General features: G+C 35.3%; 1 protein-coding gene across 2 annotated transcripts in view; it reads left to right on the top strand.

Annotated features, from left to right (window-relative positions):
* The window catches only part of LOC118194239 (MAM and LDL-receptor class A domain-containing protein 1-like), a 458,361-nt gene that overhangs the window by 110,578 nt on the left and 320,925 nt on the right, over positions 1–26,858 (top strand). For both annotated transcript variants that reach the window (XM_085827015.1, XM_085827016.1), the window contains 5 exons: positions 3,819–3,953; positions 7,387–7,629; positions 15,045–15,086; positions 18,741–18,890; positions 23,962–24,103. In XM_085827015.1, coding sequence (XP_085683141.1) covers positions 3,819–3,953; positions 7,387–7,629; positions 15,045–15,086; positions 18,741–18,890; positions 23,962–24,103 — 712 coding nt within the window. The remainder of the gene's footprint in view (positions 1–3,818; positions 3,954–7,386; positions 7,630–15,044; positions 15,087–18,740; positions 18,891–23,961; positions 24,104–26,858) is intronic.

The raw sequence follows: 26,858 nt of genomic DNA, 5'->3' as shown, positions 1-26,858 counted from the left end.
CTATTTATAAAATGAGATACATATCAGTTTCAGCTTATAGAATGCTTCTGCCAAACAGGAGAGAAGGAATATGTATTAAAATCTAACTATGAGTTTTTCGGCTTTAGTTTGAGTTAGAAGAAACATGCATGAAACCTCGCGAAGCCACAAAAATGTCAGACCAGCCAATGAGAGTGCAGATCGCCTTCTGTGGATGCCGGATTTAATTAACGCTATTTTTCGTTAATTAATGCACCGCAACTGACCTCAAAAGTGTTTTAGATGAACTCTCTGTAATTTTACGAACATTTTAAGGGAACATTTTCTTGACTTCTGACAAATCCAGCAATTTTGAGGAGCAATTAGCTCTTATTCTTCCCTTATTGTAATTTTTGACACACTAGACTTTACAATGTCATAGCTCAGCCAGGCAGTTTCCGGTTCCCAGTAGCCTGAAAATTCACAACCATTTCATTGCTGATCTTAAGGGAACATTTATTCACCATGTAAATAGTGTACGTAGCAATTTTTGTATCTTTCATGCATTTATTTTGTACTATGTGTATGTATCTCTGCAATTAGTGCAGTAGTTGCCAAGCCACGCCCTTCATGACACTGGATTCACTGGTTTAAGCCACGTATGCAGCTCACCAGTGCCCGGCCACAGACCCTTCTACAGTTCCATCCAGACTTGGCATTTTCTCGCAGGAAGGGCTTCAAAGTTTCTTCCACCTCAGCCTAAAGCTCATATGAAGAAAACTATTTACGGTTTTTCCCAAACACCAAGCCCAATTCAGGATTCTCTCAGGAATCTGGAAAGAGCAGGGATAGGAATTCTCCGCTGCATGTCAGAATAATAACAAAAGTATCAAAGTATCCTTATGTAGGCTTCGTGAAGTTTCGAATTCGGCTTCAAGACGTTAATATTTCTGCGAACTTAAATTTGCAATTGTGATACTTTTGGCGTTAAGGGGTGGCTAGCAGAAAACTTTTATCTGTCGCCTTGTGATCTACTATGACATTTACAAATACTCGTAAATTGCTAAAATGTATTCTCCTTTAAAAGAGGTGTCTTCCAGTTAACTTAAATTTTATCCACCATTCATTCAGCAAGAGGGAAATTAAATCCATCTTCGAATATTCGAATAAAGCCGCCCAGACGGTATAGCGGTTAGGGAGGCCCGACTACGATACTGAAGGACCTGGGGTCGAATCCCGGAGAAGGTATGTTTGTAATTGTCCGTCCTTTCATAGGAGGCGTTGTTGGCTCACCTATTAGGTGCCTCCATAATAAAGAGACCACCACATCTGGCCTTTGTATAGATTAATGGACTGTGTTACATTGTAACTGTTTGCAATTTGCCATTGGAAAGTAAAAAAAAAATATTCGAATAAAACTCCGTTGTAAATAGACAGAAAAGGAATTTTGGCCTGCAGAAAATTCGCCTGCTTTAGAAAATGCATATCTTAACTGCTTATTTAGAAAATGAATGAAAATTTTCTGATCAAACGCCAGAAATATCCGTCAGAAGCATTATTTAGTGTGTGGGAATAGCTAGTTTATTCATAGTAAGAGACAGCAGGGTAGTGCCTCGCAAAATAACTGTAATCCATTCTAGGGCCGTATTTATTATGATCCTCACTGGTTTCTTAAGTTACTGAACACATTTAATCCCTTTCCAGTTCCGGTATGAAATCGCAAAACATCCTGAAAGCGTTTTAGACAATGTTAGAAACATCAACAATTTTGGTAAGGTATCTTTTCAATTAAGTAAAAAAAAAAAAAAAAAAAAAAAAAAAGGCTATTTTCAAGACGCATTAATTTCATTTTAGCCCATAGGGCGTTTTCTGAACGGTGCATTTCTTGTAAAATAAAATTTATTGTCATGTGATATGAAAACGTGTATAAATGTTTCCATATTATTAATTTCGTTTTGGCATTTTGCGTCGAAAACTTGCGTCGAAGTTTGAATCACGTTTCAAATTCCTCCCACCAAATGTTATCGCCCTTTATTATATTTAAAGAAACAATTATATTTAAAGAAATTATTTTTTTCATTAAAATACTCGAAGATTTCCTAACAAGCATAATGAAGAATCTGCATAAATGTATGATAAAACAATGGTACCTAGAGTCAGCAAATTTTGAATGACGTACGCCTCCACCCGAATATGGGGATCTGGAAGAAATTTTTCTGCCCAAATTTGCCCAAATTTGGAATTTGTTTTATTGGCTATTTCCTATTCCGTAAAGCATTTATGAGTTTTTGATTAAGAATCTCAACGACTGCAAAGCGAGCAGTGGCAACACTGCACAGAAGAAAGAAATATTTATCTCCAGCGCGAGATAAATATTTCTTTCTTCTGTGCAGTGTTTTTATCTCCAGCGCGAGAGACTTTGTATCGGAAATTCTAAAGATCTGCTCTTTATTATTTTGTGATATTGCTGTTGAATTCAGTTTTATGGTTTAAGTGCGGAGAACATGATATTTAATAAATAAACGTATAAAAAAACTTTACAAAAACGCTCCTTTGTGCATACTATAAAATCTGAAAGCTTTCAGAATTTTAGTCCAAAGGGGCTTTGTCCCTGAAAGACTATTGTTTTCGTTTCGTGATTTTGCGTCGAGTCACTACAAACGGCCACTCACTTTTCAAACTGTTGCCATAAAGTATTATCGCCCTGTGTTATAATATAAAGAAATTAAATAATGAGAAATTTGCATAAATGTATGCATATTTCTCGCATTGTAATAAAACAACGGTACATACAGCCATCAAATTTTGAGTGACTTAATCCTCCTACGAATATGGGCATGTGGAAGACAAAATTTGAAATTTGTTTTATTATCGATTTCCTGTTTTGTAAAACTTTAACGAATTTTTGATTAACAAACTCAACGATTTCAAAGCGAGTAATGGCAACGTTGTACAGAAAAAACATTTTTATCTCCAACGCGGGAGACTCTGTATCGGAAATTCTAAAGGATATGCTCATTTAAAAACTATTTTGCGATATTGCTGTTGAACTGAATTTTATGAAGTGCCAAGAACGTGATATTTAATAAATAAATGTAACACACGAAATGTTAAAAAGGACGCCCCTTTAGACGTAATTTAAAATCTGAAACATTTCAGATTTTCTTTATTTTATTTTCTTTATTTATTTTTTAATAATCTGTTTCCTATTTTCTAAATCTTAAAGACTTTTTCATTAAAATACTCGAAGATTTCCTAACAAGCAATGAGAAAACTCTAAGGAATAAAACAATTTTATCTGGAGTGCAAGAGACTGTCAATCTGAAATTATACGGATATGTTGCTTTAAAATATTTTTAGCCCAAAGGGCTCCAATGCTCTCGAAACGTGTATGAGCGTGTAAACGAAGAAAACACCCCCTTGGGCGTAATATAAATTCTGAAAGCTTTCAGTTTTTTTTTAAATTTTTTATTAACCTACTTCTATGTTATTTTGCTTTTCTTTGAAGTTTTAGGTTTTAAGTTTTCTCTAAAGTTACGACATATTTTCAAGTTCTTGCTCTCTTGGAGGAAAGACTAAGATTTAATCCTATCTTTTTCCTTAAAAAAGTTGCTTTAGACAGATTGATAGATTATTAAAAAATATGCGAGGCTATCCACCTACAAGAAGGGATGATTTCGTGAAGGATTTCTGTGGGAAACAAGCTCCTGTTTAGGAGAAAGACGAAAAAAAGTAGATTTCGACATTATGATGCATTTCAAAGATGCAAATTTATAACATCTTTCAGCTGTTAAGCCTTTAATGGAAAGATCCACTAACAATTTTTTAAGTATTCATCGTATTTTTATTATTTATTTCAGGCATGTACGTTTACGCCGATATGACGTCGCAAAATCTGAAAGAAAATCAAGCCGCCGTATTGGTCAGTGAACTTCTGGAAGAATCTCCTGAAAGAAAGAGATGCCTCAAATTTGCCTATCACATAAATGGCGCAGGTGAATTAAAAATGTTTTTATTTAGTTAATATAATTAAACGTTTTCTTCAGTATGTTATAAGGTACTTCTTCTCCCGCTTTCCTAGCGTGACTTCGTGGTATAGTGGTTCTGCATGCTGGGTCGGTATTCCAGAGGTCCTCGGTTCGATTCCCGGCGAAGGCATTTGCTCATTTTTCATCTTGCCTGCTTCCAAAAATACCTAATGTCTGTAGAGTGGCGTGCTCAGTGTCTACTATAAACAAAGTGATTAATGCTGATTTCAATCTTAAAAAGGGAAAGGAACGTAATGTACATCGTCTTTCTCCACGACATATCACAAAACGCAGAACGCATTATAGAATTCTCTATGAGAAATATTTATCCGGACAAAAATAGAACACTGTTATCACCAGAGACGAATCTTGGGTATACCTAAATGACTCCAATGAAAAACAATGCATTTATTATCGTCAAAAAGGAGAACAGAATCTTAAAATATGGTTCAAAGAATCTAAAGTAAGTTTTTCAAAGGGATTTACGACTGTTTCTGTTTCTTCATATAACTGCAAATTAAAAGTAAAGAGAGCGGAGAAAAAGTAAATATAAACTCCATGTGCCATCAAAAACATATTTTATACCCAATTTTCTATATGAAATACCTTTTATTTGCACACAGTGTGATCAATCAGTAGAAATGCATCAAGACAACACAAGCAGCGACAGCTCAAAATCTACTGTTAATTTCTTGGGAAAAAATGGAACAAGAAACAGGTATCAAGACCATACCCTTCACTCATATACCTGTTAAATCTCCTGACCTATATACCTGCATTTTTGCGCTTTTGGACTCTCAAAAAGCGGGTTGTCCAAGCGTCGACCTACAACATTCTCAGTCTTTGGAAAAGTGTTCGGGAACAATTGGATAAATTACCTCTTCCGATACTAAAAAGTCTTTAATTGTCTTTGAAATTATAGTGTAAAAAGATAAGAAAGAATAAGGGTTATCAAACAGAACATTTAAAATGTACAAGTTTTTAGGTGAAATATTGCTGTAGTTAGAATGAAAATCGTCTATAAAATGTGTAAACAGCTTTTGTATTTCCCCACAACGATTATTGATAAAGCTGTTAAACAGTTTTATCTTGCCTCAAAACAGGGATTCCGTCAATAAAAATAGCCTTCTTAAATTTGTTTTGATAGCATTTCATCCATTTATCGGTTACGAAATTGTTAGGCTTACGAGACGTCATTTTCTCACTTATGAATAAAAGACGCCATTGGAGTCCTCTCAGATTTAAAATTTTTCCTAAATTTATAACACATCTTGGTTTGAATTATATGGACGAAGTAAAAGAGTGGCAAAGTTTTGCTTCGAGTTATTAATTATATGCATGTTCTGCGAGAGTACTGCACGGCTCACCTCATAGCTTGACTCCATATTTAGCAGGAAACGGAAGCTCGCATAACTCCTGACGGATTCGTTAAGCCATATTTAGCACGCCGCCAGAAACCCAATATTCTATGGATGCACTCTTAAATTTTATTTCTCAAACACATCACAGAGTGTAAGGAGATTGTTGCAAAGGGTTGAAGACTGACCGTCACCCAGATTATTCGACTGGCTGAAGTCGCTGTTCTTTCAGGTAAACTACCAGAGGACTCCTGGACTAGCAATTTGGCCTTTCAGGATTCAGCATCCATACTCCGGAGCATCCATCCTAGCGGGCACAGCCTCCGCGGTTCCCATCAAGCCACGACAAAACTGCTACCGGACGCTATCTGGCAGCCACAGTGTAGACAATGATGGAGTTCCGTCTGAAATGTCGCTCTTCCAGAGCGAACCGAAAGAAACAAAACCCTCAAGGACAGCCACAATATCTAACCCCACAGCCAAGCGGCAGACACCACAGCCAAGGGTCAGACAAGACAGTGCCAGTATGGTCCCTGCCGAGCTTGAACCATCCCCGAATGAATGGAGGTTTCAGTCCTGTGAAGATTGATCGTATATCCCAATGGTTAAGACTGCCTAAGTACAGATCCTATCCAGTACTTACCAGGAATTCTCCTGAGTCAGTCCCTGTGGGATTCTTTCGGATAGCAGAAAACGGGCTTCTGGATATTATACCCTTTAGAAACATTAGGCCATTTTGAGCAGGAGACATGAAAAATGTGCAATGCCCTCGCCGGGACACGAACCTGGACCTCTTGAATACGCGCCGACTGTGCTACCGTTATACCACGAAGGCATGCTGGAAGGAAGAAGAAAATACATCATAACCCCCCAGATTCGAGGCTGCAGGAGTGCAGATCTCAGCAAGCACAATAAAATACCCTGCGGACGGCAACGCGTCAAAGTATAAGAAGCTAACTTACTTTGGAAGAGGGGAAAATACACAAATCTTCAATAGCTAATCACAATTAGGCACTTGATCTCAATTTTGACGTCGGCTCTGTTAAATTTCTTCATAGAGCTCTTACAATTTATGAAGTGGACTTCCTCGAAAGTTTTCCGTACTCATAAAATGTAACTGATTTAGCTTAACACATCAATCCGAATTCAGATCTTCCTAAACGTTTTAGAATTCTACTACTATAATTTTCCCATTTCATTAGTATTTTACTTAGCAGATGGCAATATGTTTCGTTTTCGCGCTGCTCCACCCATTGCTTTCAATATGAAATTGTGTCTCCTACCTCCGCAAAAGTGTTTTTAGTTTTTATTGGAGAGGGTGTCTGATCTCCTTCGAAATCAATTGAGTTTTTTTAAAAATGTATACCAAACAAAATTGTAAATTTAAAATTTACATCATCCTATTCCTTTAAATCAGCAAGAAAAGAAATAATGCTGAATTTCATGAGAGGTGCACTTTTGCACCCGAGAGCTTTATTAGTTGAATCAAGAAGTTTAACGCAGAGTGTTTAACGAGTTTCGCGCTATAGGCAGTTGGATGGTTGGTACTACATAAAGTATTCACAAAGTTTTTTAAGTGATCTTCAATGTGAAAATACCATCTAGGAGAGACAGAGGAAAAAAATACTCTCTCAGATAAAATAACCTGATCATTTTTACTTTTTGTTAATGCATATTTAAAATTTTTATTTTTCTTTAATGCGCATTTAAAACTTTTATTTTTGTTAATGTATATTTTTATTTTTCGTTAATGCATATTTTTATTTTTCGTTAACGTATATTTTTCATGTTTATTTTTCGTGAATGCATATTTTTATTTTTCGTTAATGCATATTTTTATTTTCGTTAATGCATATTTTTATTTTTCGTTTATGCATATTTTAATAATTTTCCATTAATGCATATTTTTCCTTAATGCATTTTTTTAATCTTTACATTGAATAAATTATATATCAGTTAATGAAATTCCGAAATCATCTTAACAGTTACTTAACTTTTAACTCTTTAACTTAGTTATTAACTTTTAATCCTTTGTTTTTCAGATAAATCTACACTTTCTGTCGGCCAAATGATATTAGAGAATATCGATAAAGAAGTGACGTACAGACAAGTTCAGTTCTTCAACCTGTACAAGACTACAGGCAAAGGCTGGGCAAAAGCACAATTAAATATTCCAGCCCCTAAAGGCCAAACTCAACAAATATATTTCTCTGCCATCAGAGGAAACGGTGCCAGATCCTTTATTGCCCTTGATGATATCACTGTTGAAGATGGAATGTGCTCAGGTATGCGGAAAAAGTTTTAAAAATTTGAAAACAATTTTTAAAAAGGAAATGTTTACCCGATGTTTTCCTGATTCCCTTGTCTACTAAAAGTAAACTGTAAAGTTCGTCATTTAGAGTACGAATATATATATATTAGGAGAAGAGAAATAAGTAAAAGCTCCATAATTGATCATTTCAGCTTCATAACCATTGATTCAACTATAATTTCTCGAAAACTATTGAGAAATAATACGTCAGGTGATAAACTTAATTTTCTTAAAACCATTCCCATTCATCAAAACTGTCAGATTTTAATTAGAAATGGACATTTCGAATCATTATAGCATTATACTCAAAACTAAGCTTCCCCCCATTAGTTAGTTTAATCTTCCGAACCACAAACATTAAGCGTATTAATTCAAACCTTCTGAAAGAATAACTTGTTGATAATAAACAAAAAAAAAAAAAAAAAAAGAGGAAAAATATAGTAGTTTTAATTCCAGTTGGCCTGGATCACCAGAATTTCCTTATAGCAGCTCTGAATGCCACATTCTTAATATTTTGGAATGAAAAAAGAATGTTATGTTTGGAAATTTTCTATGTTAGCTCTTGAAAAAACATTTCTCTATCTCTACACTTGATTCCATGGGTCAAACGGTTTTGGGGAAAATGTAAAAGATTTAATCTAATAGCAAAATATAATTTTGTCAAAATATGTGAACTAATTATATATATATATGACATAATAAATCAAGGAATACACTGTTGATACATAGTTATCCTATATTGAAGAGGTGTGTGTGTGTATTTATATGGCAAAGCACACTAGGGCTATCTGTCTAAGGAGAGGGATGCCTTCGTGGAGGACTTTCTAAGGGAAACTGGCTCGTAAACACGTTACACATGGGGAAAACCACGAAAACACCTATGCAGCCAGCCCGTTCGCGGGATTCGAACCTCGGACCGAACTACCAGTGTTCAGCGACTTTACCGCTCGGCCGCTGGTGGGCTATATTGAAGAGGAAGTATTCTGATTGCGTCGTAAGTTAATGTGTTGACTTTGTAAATAAAACGTAGCAGAGGAGGCGATTTTAATTCCATTTTTATTTCCAACTGACATTATGTGGCCACAGATCATTTGGCACCGTGCCTGTTCAAGAACATTTACATTATTGATATTTTTGCAATAGGAAGCAGCATAGCGTAATTGCGTCCAAGCACAGCACAGACAGAAGCTGAAGTGCGTAGTTATGAAAGATGGAAGCACGCGAAGAGAAAAGTTTTGGTTTGCAATGGTAGTTTCAGTTCCCAATTATTACGTCATCGGAGCTGCGCAGGCCATAGAATGATCTAGAAATGACGCAATACAGAGAAGTTATTACGATTTTTAGAATAGAGAGGGAGAATTAATGTTTTACCGTTAGTTTAAATTATAATTTTAATTCACATATTTTTTATCTTACATAATATATATAAGTTACAGAATTAGACAAATTTATAAATTTATAAATTTTAGGCTGTTCGCACATTTTTAGACGATTATACAGAAATATTTTACCTAAAACTTTTGCATTTTGAATCTTCACTACCCTTAATCTTCACTACTTTTCTACATCATAATTTTCAACAACTTATGTTTTTTTACAGTATCGTAAGAGGTATTCGATCCCATTATACCTGAACAGCTTTCCAAAGTCCAAGGAGGATTGTATTTCGACGCTTGGACAATCCTCCTTTTAACTGTCCAGAAGCGCAAAAATCCATGGGTGAGAGACCAGGAGATTTAGTAGGGGTATGAGTGACTTGATACCTATTTCATGTTCCATTTCTTCCAGAAAATTAACGTGGATTTTGACGTGTGGCTGCTTGCCTTTCCATGATGCAGTTCTACATTCGATGGAACTGTGGATAAAGAGGAAGTGCCTCACATCTGAAAATTGTGTTTAAAATATGTTTCTGGTAATATTTGGAGTTGATCTTACAATTTTTCTCAACTATCTTTATTTTAAATTTGCCATTATATGGAAAACCAGGAACAGTCATAAATCCCTTTGAAAAACTTTCTTTAGATTCTTTGAACCATTTTTTATGATTTTTTATCTCCTTTAATGATAATAAATAGATCTCTTTCTATTGCAGTCATTTTAATACACCCAAGATTCATCTATTGTGATAACATTCTTCCATTTTTTTCCGGATAAATGTTTCTCATATGAGATTTTGCAGCGCGTTCTGCATTCGGTGATATGTCTTGGAAAAAGACCAGACACATTACCTTTTTTCGTCTTTTTAAAAATTAAAATCAGCATAATACTTAGTTTGCAAATTACACTAAGCATTTTAATGATGTTGTAACTGTGGTTTGACTTAACGGATATTTCTTTTTTTAACTTTAAAGATCCTACCTTCCTTAGACATATATTTGAAACAGGTTTTCCACTTGAAGCGTTTGAAGTTTCATTCCTTTCTTGATGACAATATAACGTATAGTAGCTTTAGATGATGAAAAACCAGGGCTTTTATAGCTTTATTCGATAACTAGATAAGAATAATTTTCTTCGAAAATAACACAGAGCAGCTTTCTATTGCTTCTTTAAAAGCGCCATTTTGCATGAAATAGAAACTGTCAAGTAACAGAAGAATAAATTATTCTTTCAAAAGCATAGTTGCAGTTCAAAAAAATTCGAAGCACACGATGATTTTTTATAGCAAAGGTAGTTTAAAAAACATGGGAACAGACTCGGTGTTCATCTCTGTTGCCCTTATTCAACTTTGCACATAGTTCAGTATTGAAATGTATATATTCAGTTTTTTTATTTATTTATTAGCTGCCGATATGTTTAGAGATGGGTTACGAGCGAAAACATTGCGGACGAAAACGTCGAGGAGAAAACAACTGAAGGCAAAAACGACGTCGTACAAAATATCGTGGGAGGAAATAAAGCAAGGAGAAATCCTCGAAGTTTTGAAAACATCGTAGTAAAAATATTGTAGTCGACAATAGAGCAATTCAAAATCTCTGCTGTTTAAAAATATGATCATCGAAAATAATCATGGAAAGAAAAAAAAGCATCTACAAATCATCGCATGACGATAACAACTCGGATATGCGGGTCTAAAATTTGTAAATGCAAATTCGCATAGTGATTTGTGAGCGCAAGATAGAATAAGGAGTATTTTTACTTTTATATTTTGAAGTAAATAATAAATTGTTGTTGAAAAATTAAGAAGGAAATTTAAGCATTCGGAAACTAAAAATGAGTAGAAATTTGATGCTACTTATAGTAGATAACAAAATTTGATAATTTTATAAGTAATTAAATGATTCTAATAGATATGACACGTAGTTACTCAACTTTCTTTTTTTAGTCTTTCTTCGGCTATATTTTTCATGATTAATTACCAATAAAACTTTATAAAAAGAGATTAATTAATTAATGAGCTGTTTTAGTTACCTATATAAATTCAAATTCTATTAATTGCTATACCTAACATTACTTTTGCTACTCCTTTTCAGTTTTTGAATGCATAAATTTCCTTTTTTATACGTGCTTTGTTTTTTACCATTACATTTTCGGCGATGAGGTGTTAAAAATGCGCTGTTTTTGAACCGCTTTATTTTTTATGACGATGATTTATACCGAGATGTTTTATAACTGTGATGTTTTCTCCTTGCTTTCGTTTTTCCTTTGATGTTTTCTACGACGACGTTTTCGCTTTGCGTTGTTTTCTCCGCGTCGTCTTCTGCGAAGTAGTTGACTCGGTATTTTCGGGGGACACTGTTTAGGATGGGGGACACCTACAATAGCTTGCACAATTTAACTGCAATTTGTTCAAAGAATGCTATTGCTGTTTTATCTTTCCCTCATTGCCTATCTTTCCCTGGTTTCTCGAAATGATACAATTTAACTTTGTTCATACAGCGCTGTTACAGTTTTATCTTTCCCTGGTTTCTCGAAATGATACGATTTAACTTTGTTCATACCACGCTGTTACAGTTTTATCTTTCCCTGATTTCTCAAAATAATACAATTTAACTTTGTTTATACAGCGCTGTTACAGTTTTATCTTTCCCTGATTGCTCTAAATAATGCGTGAGCTGAAATCTTCTGTAAATCAGACCTCATCTCACTGTCCAAACCTTCTTTTCTTCCGACTATTTGGCATCTAAACACCATACGGCTGACACCGCGGCCGGAGACCAACTCGATCGGTGATCAGACTATTATACATTTGCGCGATTTCTGGTCTACATTTTGCTTATAATTTCACGTAAGTTAATTGTATGGATAAATTTAGGTTTCTGATTTCCCAATCTTCTGTTTGATTGTTCCTTTTTATTCAAATAATTTCAACAGCCTTATCAAAATTTTATATAACAGGAAGTTAATGATATACACATTTCACTGGAAAATATATACTTTCCTATTAAAAACAAAATTTGACTTTATTAGCTAATCTTCATGAAAGGTCATTTGATGAAAATTAGCTTGATATTCTTCAAGCAAATGTTTTGCATTTTTTATGCGAAATTCTTAAGGTGAAAAATAAGTTTTTGTTAAATCTATTAATTAAAAAAAAAAAAAAAAAAAAAAAAAAAAAAAAAAAACATAAATTTTCTTCCCCTTCTTTTTAAATTTTATACTCTCTGAGGTATTGCTAGGAATCAGCAAATAATTCCGAAAAAAGATGAATATTTATACTTTCCATTATATACACTGTGAAAGATGGATGTCGCAGGGTTCCAAATACATGCTTCTCCGAAGATTCTAAGCTCTGTTAGCCTTTGAACACCAATTATCTAACTCGTTTTACGGCTGATAGATCTGTGTACAAATATTTAGCTTGGAATTGCCGCCAGAGCGGACAACACACAACGGCATATGAGAAACATTACTGACCAGCCAACGGCTGATAGATGACGGATGACTTGGATTGCAGTACTTCGACCTGGCTTGCTCGAGCCTGCCTTACATGGTTAATCGTACCAACTCTTAGAAGTGATCTAAGGAGGGACAATTTCAGTTTCACAAAGTCTGGGTTTTGTAACGCTAAGGCAATGGTGGACTGCAACGAATCCACCGGAAAAATATAGAACGCACGTTAGACATAGACCGTCCCCCAGTGCTGACCATAGGGAGCCAAATCTTCAAGGACAACCTTCGAAATCTAACCATATAGTGTCCCCAAAACCAAGAGGCAGACAAGACAGTGCCATATGATCCCTGCCAACGTGAACCTACCACCGAATAAACGATGTTTCTGATCACTGTGATGACTAGACGCCACGGAGCAGGCTTCCGTCTTAGAAATCCATGCGGAATGACGCCTGTTCGGTGGAAGAATCTGAGGGTAGGACCGACAGACGTAGCATTATTCGTTGTCACTGAAGAGTTTAATGGACAGGGTTGGTTATTTTTGCTTAGTCATCTTGTATAACAGGGTTTCTTAAACCTTTCTCAGCCGCGACTCCTTTTATCACTGAGATTTTTCACGACCCCCAGGACCCCATAATATTTACAAAAATTTTGTGGGACTCCATAAGTAGTGCGCAAATCCGAGGCACGAGTGAGTGAAACTGTCAATTTTTTCACTTGTTACTACAATATACTATTGCAGTTTTAGGTCATTAACTTTAATTTCTAATTTTGAGACATAGAACAATGTGAAAATTTTAAATAAGTAACAGACGAAATGACAGCGTCATGTGCAAAGCAAGGAAAATAAACGTTTATATTATAAAAAGAATGCGTCGAAACTTTTCGTTTTTTTTCTTTGTCTGTATTGTCTTATTTTTACCTATTTTCAGATACATTGTATATAAATATGTGGTAATTGTAAAATTATTATAATAAGTTAAAGAAATATCAAAACTGCTAAAATTTTCGGCGACCCCCTGCTGCAGGTCCCGCGACTCCCTTGGGGGTCGCGACCCACAGTTTAAGAAACCCTGTTGTATAAGAATGCTACGATTATTCGAGGGGGCAATTACTTTTGACAATAATATGCCTTCGTGTTTTAATCACTAAATCAGTCCATAGTCATAGTAAAAATAAAACTGGAGAGTCCAAAGTTCTAGGAAAATACCATCGTGCCTTTGTGGATATGTCCTTGGAATTATTCCCAAGAATAATGCACAATGATCAGACATTACTATACCGTTATGCTATTATGCATACCTATCACATAACGTGGTTGCTTCATATAGATTATAGATTATAACAGATAGTAGAAGACTTACATTGAATATCTAAATACAGGCATATTTGAACATAATTGCACAGTGTAAGAATAGTATGTAGTATAACTACACACACAGTCGGTATACATAGTATAAAACAGTATATAAGCAGAATGTAAGTACTGATGTTGCATGTATTCAACTTTACCCATACCACTAAATACGGTATAATGAAAAATTTTACAAAAATACAATAATAATTTTACAATAGTAAGTTACAAGAATGAAACCTAAATGAACTATTCAGAATATACGCTCATGCAAGTGTATATTAACAGTAGTATGTACTTCTGTACTCAAATATATTGATTAATTTACTGAGTGCACCTTTATGCCTCATTTAATGCAATGCCCACTCTTTCCAGTATGATTCTCAAGGGCTTGGGCAGATGGTGTCTCTTTGTAAACTCTCAGGAGTCGAGTCTGTCTTCTAGACTGACCCAGCCCGAACGGGGGGATTGCTCCCAGTCGACCTTCGGGGGGGTCTCACTCTCATCATTGCACATGTTAAATACTAATATGAATTATTTGATATCGTTGTCGATGTTATTGTGGAATGACGCTGTGCTCAGCATACTAACGCGCCTGGAATTCAATGTGATTTGTGTGAAGACGTTAACTAGCAGAGGTGCACAGTAATATCAACTATGTGAAGAAAGAATGTCCATGATGCTGACTTCCCTTGCTTTGAGATCCTTTTCTTTTTAAATGTGTTTATGCTTATTGGCTTGTATCAGGAAAATTCAAATGATGCCTTCCCTTGAAAGGACATGTCATTGAGTGACGCTGGAGTGCTCACGAGCTTCTACTCAGGCACTGGTCTCTATGGCTTATGCTAAACTATAAAAATATCCAGGAATGATAGCTGCAGTCTTGGCAAAATAGTCGACGCTGAAGTAGGAGCGGGGTCATGGCAGTCTTCCTGGGGTCACTGTTAAGTTACGAGGTACTTTCAAGGTAGGGAGAACTTTGACCTTTTACAGTCGGATTTCAGTTGAGATAAATAGTCAGATTTCTCCTAACTGAAATCCGGCACCAACTGACTATCGCGTTTATTTAATTTTATAAGTCCAAGTAATAAATGTGATTTATTTTGCAAAAGTTAGTGTATAAATTTCTTATCTACACAATGCATGTTATGCTAATGAATTAATTTTTCACCTGTTACGATACTAATGTTGGTTTATATTTTTAGACCCCACAGTTGTTCCACCAACTACAGAGACGGAAATGCCAGGTAAGTGATCTTGACACCATTTCCATTTCTACAGTTTATTCAATGAATGCTGTTTCATAATCACTTGACATATTTTATAAATTAGGAGTATGTGCTTATATTAATGAGAATAGAGAAAGTGTACTGTGATTATGAAATACATGGCAGAAATGTGTAGTCAGGTTAAGGGGACGGACATAAGAATATTTTTTGGGGGGAATGTGTGTGGAGAAATTGCATGTGGAAGTGCTGACACTTAAGAAGAAAGATTCAATATGGAAACGACATTCTATTAAATTATACACATTTTTTGTTGCATTTCATTTAAACTTATTTCCTCGAATTTCATTAGAGATACATTTCTCCTTAAACCAATTCAGTTCTCCTTTCGCACCAAGGCAAAATTACACGCACAAAACTGAAAGTTTACTTTTAATCCCACTCAGCAAAAATGCACTGAAGTTTGAGCAGAAACTGGCTTAATTCACTGTTCTACTAGGAGTTTCAAATGCAAACAAGTGACGGCTTTGTTCAGCTTAGTAGCTCTTAATCAGCTTTTAAATTGTTAATGATTCTACATCTATTGCATGCAGATTAACTAAAGGCCAAAAAAAAACCTTAACCAGAACATAAGAGAAACATTATTCAATCACCTTAAAAGCAAAAAATGCACAATTTACCAACATATAAGAATGAAAAACTATGCTCAGGAGTAACAGAGTGGGTATATATATTTATATAGGTTTGGTACGGCCCATTGCTACCAAAAAGGGAGGAGCACAACTACATATTGGGTCAGTGCAAAAGTTCCACCCGTTTTTGAATATGCAAATTTGCAATGGAATTGACGTCACAAATGACACTGTAGTGACGAAAATCTTCGGTCAATCAAACGTGTGGATGCCTCACATATAAATGCATCGTGTCTTGCATAGTTAATCATTTATAAAAAATCTCACAAGGTGTAACATGGAAAGCGAGAAGGAGCATATAAGACACTGCTTGTTACACCAGTTCGATAAAGAAGAGTACGGCAGCCGCAGCATGTGGCAATGTTTGTCAAGTTTATGGAGAGGATGCAGTAGACAAAAGCATACATCGATGGTTTCGTAAATTTAGGGAGAAACAGAAGCTGCCAAGATCAGGCTAGGAGTGTGATGGCCATCACACGTTAGAGAAGACGATATTGATCAAGCCAATAAGGAACAATCCTAATACAGCCGTGCAAGAATTAGCGGAGACCTTCAACGTACACCGGAGAACGCTCGAGAGACGGTTGGTTAAGTTGGATTTTACGAGAAAGTTGAATCATTGGGTTCCACATAACCTGACAGGAAATCAACGGGATGACCGAATCGCCACTTGCATTTCCTTGCTTTCCCGGTACGAAAACGACCCAGACCCATTCTTGACACGAATTGTGACAGGAGATGAGAAGTGGGTCATGTATCGTAACATAAAGCGTCGTAGGAATGTGTGTCCCCCTTATGATCCTCCTGCATCAACTTCGAAAGCCGAACTTCATCCCAAGAAGGTGTTATTGAGTGCGAGGTGGGATGTGCTAGGAATAATTCAGTCGGAGGTTCTGCCAGTCAAACAAACCATCACTGCTGCCTTCTACTGTCTACAGTTAGACAGGCAGCATTCACATTTGATAGCAAAGCGGTCAGGTCTCATCAATTGTCGCGGTGTTATCCTTCATCATGATAAAGCCAGACCACATGCTGCTATTATCAAAAGTTACTTGTCTTCACCCCATCTTCCCTATTTTCCTGACTTGGCACCAACTGACTATCACCTATTTCGTGCGTTGAACAATTTCTTCAGTCTGAAAATCTTTGAGAATCTTGATGCTGTGAAAACTGCCATCTAAGACTTTTTTGACTCGAAACTGCCGGAAATTTTACCGCCGTGGGATTCATCTTCTACCAGAAAGATGGCGAGAGGTCATAGATAACAAAGGGGATTATGCACAATAATAGGTACTGTTCATTTAGCTTTTATTTGCTCTTCTTTATGGGTAATGAAAACGGTAGAACACGTGCACTTACCCAATATTATAGCAGTCCCATTTCGTGATGTTCCGAAGTCAGGAAAAAGTCTATTATGAATCGATTTTATTGTCCATTTTGGGAAAAAGTCCTATGTTCTGTCCGTATGTAGAGATATCGGGCAAAAATATCATTTAAATGGATTCGAGAGTGGTTCAAATGAATTCTTTCTTTGAAAAATGACACCCGAAATGTTTATCGATTACAATACTTTTTTCTTCGTACAAGGGAGTAAAAAAAGTAACAACAACCAAATAGGAAAGATAGGTAAAGTAAAAGAAGAAAACCCATTTTAGAGATTCGGCTTTTCATCCTAGATTTTAGAAAGGGCGACCACCAGCAGTAATGCAAGATTTACAGAATGGGTCACGGAATGGTGTGCATTAAGCAAAGATCTCAGGCATTTTACCCATTTGCAGCAGCAAGTGACAATCTGACCAATAGATCTTCATATACTCAATGGGACATTAGTAGATATGTTGTTACCATGCCTCAGAAAACGAAATTCCTATATCTAAGTCTAGGCTTTCCAGACATAAAAAAAAATGAAAGTTAAATTTTATCAATGGGGCCATTAAAACGAGAGATATAGAAGTGACGAAATTTAACGTTTTTCATGTCTGAAAAGCGCTACTTAAGATATATAGTAGATTGGAATATCGTTCTGTTCTAAAATAGGTAGTTTGACACAAAATCAGACGTTTTCTGAAATGAAATAGCGATTTTTTTACACGTCTGGTTTCTTCTACTAAAACCATGCCTAAATATTAAGACTTGGCTGAGAAACAAATCGAGAAGTTTAAAAATGTATTTTGGCGCACGTTTTTGATGTTGCGCCAAGAATATTTATTTCATTTGGCGAAATTTTTATGGTAACCTATTTTCCTTTCGCTTTCGTTGTGCACGAGCAGGAAAAAAAGTATTTCGTTCAATTTTTCAAAAAATTTTAATGAAGTGTAAACTACATTTGGCGTTGTTATTGCTTATAACAAATATGTCAAATTTCAAAACTCACCTATACATATATTCAAGTATATCTTGGGAAATTTTGGATAAAAATCTGTACTTTTTTGCAGGTATGCCTAGAAATACATCTGTTTTAAGATGATGATAAAAATTTTGTAGGTTTTAATACAAAAGTTTTCAAAAACATTACAAATATTACTAAAAAATACAAACTTTAGAAATGAATCATAAAAGATCTGTGAACTTCATTTGGCTCGAACATAAATTTCAAATTGTGGAAAAAGGAATCAAGGAAGTTTTTTAATAAAAAGAGATTTTGATAAGTATATACAAAACTTAAATAACATTGAAGAGCTAAAATTATTAGGAATAATATTTTAAAAACTTTACTTGTGATTTTTACAAAACTTGGCACTTTGGTATAACTTGAGTCGTAGAATCGAAATAAAGAAAAAATTGGATTGTCATTTCAGTGAGTTCCGATTATGTGTCAAAATACATATTTAAAAAAAAATACTGTATATAAATCTAATATATATCTTAAGTCGCACTTTCGAGACATTAAAAAGGGAAGTTAAATTTCATCAATCTACTCAGTAGAACGGGAGATATAGAACTGTAAGCAATACTATATTTAATTGATATGATCTTTTTTCAGTGACTAGTTTGACCTGTGACTTTGATAAAGGGACTTTTTGCTCCTGGAAAAATGACATGGCAGGAAGACAATTTTCTTGGAAGATCAATACTCCTGGGCGATACACAGCAAAAATGCCAAAGTTTGATCATACGAAAGGGAACTATATAGGTACGAGATATGGAGTAAATGCTTTTAAATGTTCATATAATATGGAATTTTTATATTTTCTAGTTTTATGACTTGTTACCAGTAATTATATGTGAACGTTTGCAATTTGCAGTTCGAAATAGGAACAGGGTTATTAATACTGCGGAGTATTACTTGTGTTAAAATATAACAGTTAATCTACATACAAGAAAAATATTTTATTGAAAATGTTGCAGTGTCTAAACAGGTGTTTCTGAATCATTTGAATTTTGAGGAACTTTTGGAATTATACATATATGTAATAATAAAATTCCATAGTCAAAAATACACTTAAATTTCTAACTGCATGTTCTTTTCATTTTTAATGGCGACGGTCTCTTATTTGAAAGTACGTAGAATTAAATTCACAGCCCCGTAGTCAAGTTGTTTTTCCCGTTTTTTCTACACGTACTGTTATAGAATGTTCTGGAGATATTTAAAGTGAACTGGAATGGCTGACGAGGCTGACGTCATTTCTTGGAAGCTCCGCCTTTCCAGAAGCTTTAAAAGGATTCGTAAAGGAATATCGGGGTCTTTTCTTTAATGTAACGATGGAGTAAACTTCATACAAAAAGTTATTAGTAGTTCTTTTTTATTTACTCCGGAAATCTGATTTTTGGTAACTGCTATTTCTCCTGAATAATAATAAATGGATCCTGTTTTTTAAACTTATCGTCTGATACTTTTGAGCTACGACTATGATTTCTTCACCAATATATTTATTCCGGACAAAAGCTGACACATCACATATATATCTCAGGGAAGAAGAATATTGTTAATATGCGGATTTGATGTTTCTCCACTCTTTTTATTTTTAGTTTGCCGTTATATGAAAAATCATCAACAATCTTAAATCTCATAGAAAAACTTTCATCTTTGCTGATAATAAATGGATCTCTTTTTAACTGCAGTCATTTAAGTAAACCCAAAATTCATCTATTGAGATAACATTTTCCGGATAAGCGTTTGTCATAAAGAATTCTGCAGCACGTTCTGCTTTCGGCGGTATGTCATGGAGGAAGACGATCTACTATGTTGCTTCGCCTTTCTAAGAATCAACACTTTGTTTGCAGTTGACACTTTTAATGATTTTGCAACTCTGTTTTGACGTGAGACCTTTTATTTTAGTACTAAAAATCTTACCTCTGCAACACTCAATACATCCACTTTTTCCCCCTTGCATACGTTATAAGGCATTTCTTCCACCTTCTTGGCATACCTTCGTGGTGTGGTGGTCTGCACACTGGGTGCGTGTTCCAAAGTTCCGTGGTTCGATTACCGGCAAAGGCGTTGCAAATTTTTCCTCAATTCTGCTTTCAAAAAATGCCTAATTTCTTTACAGTGGCGCCCGAACCAAAACGGGGGTGGATGATGATTCTCTAAACCCAGGATTTGGCGACTGGGTCCCCTAAAAACCCCAGTCGTCCTTTAAAAGGGGGAGTATATAAGGTGCTTCTCCCGCCTTCTAAGCATGCCTTCGTAGTGTAGTGGACTGCACGCTGGGTGCGTATTCCAGAGGTCCGTGGTTCGATTCACAGCGAGAGCTTTGCTCATTTTTCATACCTCTCAGCATCAAAATCCTAATGTCTCTACGTTGTATTTGGAACACTTCTTCCACATGTCGCCAAACTGTGACGTTTGTTTTCTTTTCATTGACAATATTACCGATCGTTGCTTTAGATATCTAAAAAACATGCCTTTCGTAGCTTTTTCGAATACCTAAATACGAATTATATTCTTTGGAAAGAGCAAAAGCGTAGCCTACCAACCATTACTTCCTTAAAAGCGACATTGTGCATGGAAACTAAACTGTCAAGAAGCAGTCGATTATTTATACTTTCAAAAATATACTTGCAGTTAAAGAAATCCAAGCAGAGGAGATTTTTTTTGGTAGTAAAGCAAAATCTTCTAAAACGTGTGCGAACCACATCTGTTATATGACGCCGAAAACATCGAGGCAAAAACATCGCAGACGAAAACGTCGCGGAGAAAACAACGCAAGACGAAATCGTCGGGGAGAAAATAAAGCAAAGAGAAAACATCACAGTTCTAAAACATCGTGAAACAAAATATCGTCGTTGAAAAAAAAAGCGGTTCAAAAGCTTCGCACTTTAAAAACATGGTCGTCGGAAATATCGTGGTAAAAAATAAAGCACCTACAAATCATCGCATGACGATAAAATCGCAGACATGCGTTTTTCAGGCTTTAATAATTGTGAGAGGATAATGACTTGTGAGCGAAAGATGGATAATTTTAACTTTCATATTTTTTATTATGAAAGTAATAAAAATTTTTTAAAAAATATGAAAGTAAAAATTATCCTTCTTATAAAAATTATTATAAAAAGAATAATTTTTTCTTTCATATTTTTTTTTTATTAACTGATAAATATTTGCTGGAAATGTAAAATGGAAACAAATGCAATTTATAGCAATTAATAGAATTTTAAACTGACATAGTTAACTAAGAAAGGTCATTAATAAATTATTTTTTATGAAGTTTTACGGGTAATTTTTCATGAAACGTATAATCCAAAAAAAGATTAGAAAAAAGAAGATAAGTAACTGCATGCCCTAATCTATAAAAAAATTGCTAATTATGAGATTATTTTCTTCACTTTTGTTAATCTGATATCCTTATAGTGAAAATTATTTCTTTTTTATTTAAATTTCTTGTTTAGTTCTTTATTAGTTAATAAAAATATGAAAGTAAAAAATATCCTTCTTTCCATTTTGCGCTCACAAATCATTATGAGAATATCCATTTACAAATATTACAGCCTGAAAAACGCACGTCCGCGATGTTATCGTCTTGCGATGATTTGTAAGTACTTTATTTTTTATCACGATATTTTCGACGACGATGTTTTTAAACTGCGAAGTTTTGAACCGCTTTTTTTTTTTTTTTTTTTTTGAAGACGATATTTTGTACTGCGATGTTTTCTCTTTGCTTTATTTTCTCCGATGATGTTTAGTGTTAAATAGCTACTGCATCAATTTTCTGTTACAACCTCCTCTTAGGGAGGAAGCTAATGCAGAAACAGACAGGTGAAACCGTAACTAACTATATATCAACTGAGAAACTAAATTCTTAAGAGTTTGCTAATTACCAAACTTTTAGTGATCGTATAAGTGAATTTTTAATGCATTGCGTTATGAAAATGCATCCGGGACCGCGCCGTGAGAGGATCGAATAAACAACATGTAAAATCAATATATATATATAAGAAAAAACACATAACAGATATAAAGAAAACATAAGTAATAGGTTTCCATATTAAATATCAGTTTATTCAAATTCCTCACAATAAAAATTAAATCTTATCCTCATCAGAGAGTCTAATTTCTTATTTGTGTTACCTTTTAATTTACTTATTTTAGACACAGGGGAATTCTTTAATTTGTCATTTACTTTTTGTTACATTTAAATTCATGATTTACAATTCTATTACATGACCCTTTTAATTTAACGGGTACCCGTTCTATAATTTCTAAGAGGTTAAGGAAAACATATTATTTGCAATTCACATCTGTTCTAAGGAAGATTACACAAACAACTTAAATTATTACATCCTAATTCATATAAAAAACTTAAGGTTTGTCTCGGTAATTTAGAAGGGGAAAGGGAAACAATTGAAAGCCTGAGAATTAATTTAAGATTCGACGTTGTTATTTTACATTCCAAGGAAGTCGTTGAAACCTTACTTAAAGTTCAAACACAAAAGAATAGAAATTATCTTGTAAGGACGTCTTGAAGTGGAGGACTCGTATCCTAATAAGCGTTGACGTCGGCGGGGCTGATTTTTACGGTCACAAATGGAAGTTTCAGAAGACATCGTCCTGTCCTGGCACAATTGGCGAAACACACACGCAGGTAACTGGTTTTCATAACGACGAAGCTATTTTTACTCTGGAAAACAGAAACAGGAGCACTGCTGCCCAGCACGGCTGTCCGCCTGGTCTTGAAAGTCTTAAGTCACTCGCCCGGGTTCAATTTCGCCTTTTAACCAGAACGCGGCAGGGGAGCATGTTTGCAGCTCCCGGCCGGAAACGTCTCTCTAGGCAATTACAGCTCGCCTTCACTCGCTCATCCCAAGAGCAAGCTCGAAGTTATAATCTTAGCCCAAAAGTAAGCAAGTCCACCCAGTAAGTGATTCCAAGAGTAAGAAGAGTAAGTGAGTAAAGTCTCTCGCCTCTTAGTCGAAACGCGGCCGGGGAGCATCTCTCTTCGTAAATTACATCGTTTCTATCGCTTTTAAGCAAGTTTCAAGAGTAACGTCCAAAGTAAGTTCCGCAAGCAAGTCTCGCACGAAAAGTGATAAAACTCGAATTTTCTTCCTCTCCTTCACAAACGCGGGCTCGCACTATGGCTTCAATTATCGCCCCATTAATTTTGGCAAAATTTGCGTTTTCAACCCCTGAATGCGGAAATAAGGGTGATCGCGCATGCGCGCCCTTCTTCACTTAGCCAACAACCGGACCCTCAATCGCCAAAACGTGAATGACTTACATCGAAAGTCATGTGGCAACCTCTGTCCCTTCTGTCACGTACTTCCTGTCCTAAGGTCAACTGCACAATGAAATTTCTTCTAGAACATTCTAAAGGACAAAAGCGCGCGAAATCATGACTTAGCAAAATTGCCTCCCTTTCCCTGCTTCTTTTCACAATGAATCAAAGCTTGTACAAAAGTTGCAAATAAAAGAAAAATAAATAATATTCTTTTAAACTAAATAATATTCCCAGAAGCATCTGTTTTTCCCCAAAATTAAAGCATTAAAATAAATGATTCAGAATCAAATAAAATTAAAATTTCCATAAATCAGAAAATCATTCACCTAGTTTTTATAACGCGATCAGACAAATTCTCTACACAACATTAGTGCCACGACGTTTTCGCGTTGCGTTGTTTCCCCCGCGACGTTTTCGTCCGCGATGTTTTCGGCTGTAACGGACAAATTTAATGTAGAAGCTGGAATTCTTGTCCGTGATTGCTAAAGCATTTTTTCCAAAAACTATTCTGAAAATAATCCCTTCTCATTTTCTCTCTTTTAGGTCGGTATGCATATTTACTGGGTGATGGTATTTCAAATAGAAAGGCCACTATTACAAGTGAAAAAGCCACCATTCCAAAGGATTGGAATGGTAACTTCTGTTTCAGTTTCTGGTACTTCATGAATGTAGAGGGTCGAAACAGGTAATTTCTTTTACTCGAGATAATAATGCAGCGCAAAATAATGGCTAATATAAGTTTAATAATTTAGCAGCCCTAATCGAAAAGAAAGAAAATTTCAATTCATAACTGTCTGCATTATCCGTTATGGTACAGCATTTTAATAATGAAATGACCTGTTTATTTGTTAAAAAATAACCCTGCCATTTAAGTTCATTTTCACGGATTTTTGCAAGTCGTGTGACTTTTCCCTTTCAGGCTTGTTGTTTAAAATATCGCTAATACTTATTTCTTTACATTCTGCTTTATGTATGCCTTAGTATGGGTTTGCAAGAACAGCTTAAATATAGTATTGCATCTTTTTTTTAAAGCAAAAGATTTTATTGTTTAGGATAAGAAAAATGAAGTATCAAATGTAATTTTTTACATACGTTCGGACTTTTAAGTTCTTAAAATGCTTCCTTGGTTGCTGAATGCTAACAAAATCTGCTCAATGCTAACAGCAGACACGCATCCTCATCGACGAACTTCTGCTAATGTATAAACAAATTTTGGAACCTGTCCATGAAGCAAGCGTTTTTGCTAACTATTCATTTTGCATTCATCTATTTATCCTGTCTCTTGAAGGCAGCTTTCAGATACAGGGAATTGTGGAATGTGTTGTTTCAAGATCTCGTCGAAGTAGATGAGAAAACTTTCATCTCCAACTGAAGGATACTTCAGTTGGAGATGAAAGTTCAGTTGGTGATGGAACTTTTCACATATGGTTCATGGCATATGGAATATGGTTCATGGCTTTTGGCATATGGAACTTTTGGCATATGGAACGTTTGGCATATGGCTTTTGGCATATGGAACGTTTGGCATATGGCTTTTGGCATATGGAACGTTTGGCATAACCGCATGTGACTGCGATGTCTTCCAGGAATTGAAACGCATGTGCATTTTAGAGTACTAAGAGCCTGAAGATCGTCAAAAACGCTACCCAAATACGCAAGCCGTTCCGTCTTCTAGGTTTTACATAAAATACAGAAGACAACGGATCTGGAAATTCAGTGGCCTGGGAGCTATTCTGCTGCTAATACTTTGGTTTGAAGACTACCACATCAATTAACAGTTGGGATAAGGCCATTCCCCCACAGGACCTCGGGAAGTAACGGATTCGTGTTATTGTGTCCCCAGAGCTGCTACTGTCACAGTATAATACTAAGCCAGTGTATGCAGCGCCGTGGCGGGTATGCATGAAACATGTGAAACAAAAAGACGTATAAAGGTCTTGAATGGCTTCTCATTGTTTGAATAGAAACTACACTTTTAGATTATCGAAAGAGAAAATCATTGCTGGCACTACTTCACGTTTTGATTTTCACTTCCTAAAAGCAACGGAAGTCTTTCCGCACAATAACCTAGTCAAAGAAGTAACTTCATGATTTGACAATGCTGGACTAATTCCAAAGGAACTGCAGACAATATTTTTATGTTTATTCATAGTAATTTTTTAAGTTGAGATACATTTTGTTTCTTTCAAACTAAACAAAGTTATTTTCTTCAAGCATTCAGTATCAAGTTTCACGAAATTGCAAAAACGGTTGCGTCGTTTCTCTTCTTATTCCTTCATTTGACTTTCTTTCATAGAATGCGTTTCGTGAGAAAGTAACGTTAGCCTTCAGAGTTTCTTTCGTATGAAAATTCTGTAAGAATCTTCATTTCTAGAACTGCCATGCGTGTACATAACATTTCTTGGATCTGTAAGATTGTCTGATCATGGCTGTTAATGCCTTGCTTTCTGATAAATTTTACAGCTAATTACTTTCAATTATTTACCAAAATAGCTTTGCTCTTTTGCGTAATAAAAATCTTTAAAAGTGTGGTTAATCATAGTTAATTATATGAACATTAATTACCGTATATCCCGGTATACCTATAATTTCAAACTATATTTTAAAATTTTTAGGCGACTTTCTTATCTTTTAAAATCTTTCATTCCAATATTTTCCCCAGACTTTGGAAATATGGTAAACTGAATTGACAAGTCATAAGCGGAACGATATGTTTCTGTGTGTGTGGGGGTGGGGAGTTTGAGCGAGTAAATAATTCTGAAAAGGTGGTGTGTGGTATTCAATGCAGATGGGTACAAGAATATTATTCTAGGGTTTCGAGAATAGAGTGTAAGAATTACGTTAATTTTAATAACAGTTAAATTTTAAGTTAAAGTTCCTTTCCTGTCAAATTCATAACTTCAACTTTCTACTTCCGGCCAGAACGTAGTTTTAGAATTACGTCTGAATACATAATGTGGAAGAGCGAAGTTCTTTGGTCTTAGCGAGAGGGAATCAGAGTTTCTGATTTACGCGCGTCTGCCTTTTGGCCACTCTCTCTCAAAGCTGTTATTACGCTCGGCCGTACACAGGCCCTTGATAGCTTCGCAGTTATCTGGTGTTTAAGGGGCCAACTGCATTAGAAACTTGACAGCTTTGGCTATATGTTCTTTAGTTAATCTTAGTTTTAGTTTAATTCTTAGTCTCTTAAGTTCAAGCCGAAGTGTCGGCTTTGATTGTACACTCCAAGACGGAGTCTTGCTAAATCTTATTGGAATAATAAAGGTTAGTTACCCTTCCATCTTGTTGTTTCTTGTCACACGAACTAAAGCGATTATTCGCTAACTAGTTCTTAAGATTCGTCACTTTCTACAGTAACTGAGATTTGCACAGTGAAAAATCTTACAAGAGAAACATAATTTAGAAACATAATTAAACATAATACATTTAAAATACAATAA

The sequence above is a fragment of the Stegodyphus dumicola genome, chromosome 11 (assembly GCF_044657685.1).
Source record: "Stegodyphus dumicola isolate Sdum_Otavi_A_Nest chromosome 11, ASM4465768v1".
Taxonomy (NCBI): domain Eukaryota; kingdom Metazoa; phylum Arthropoda; class Arachnida; order Araneae; family Eresidae; genus Stegodyphus; species Stegodyphus dumicola.
The sequence above is the reverse complement of the archived record's forward strand: the minus strand, read 5'-3'. Positions and strand labels throughout refer to the sequence as shown.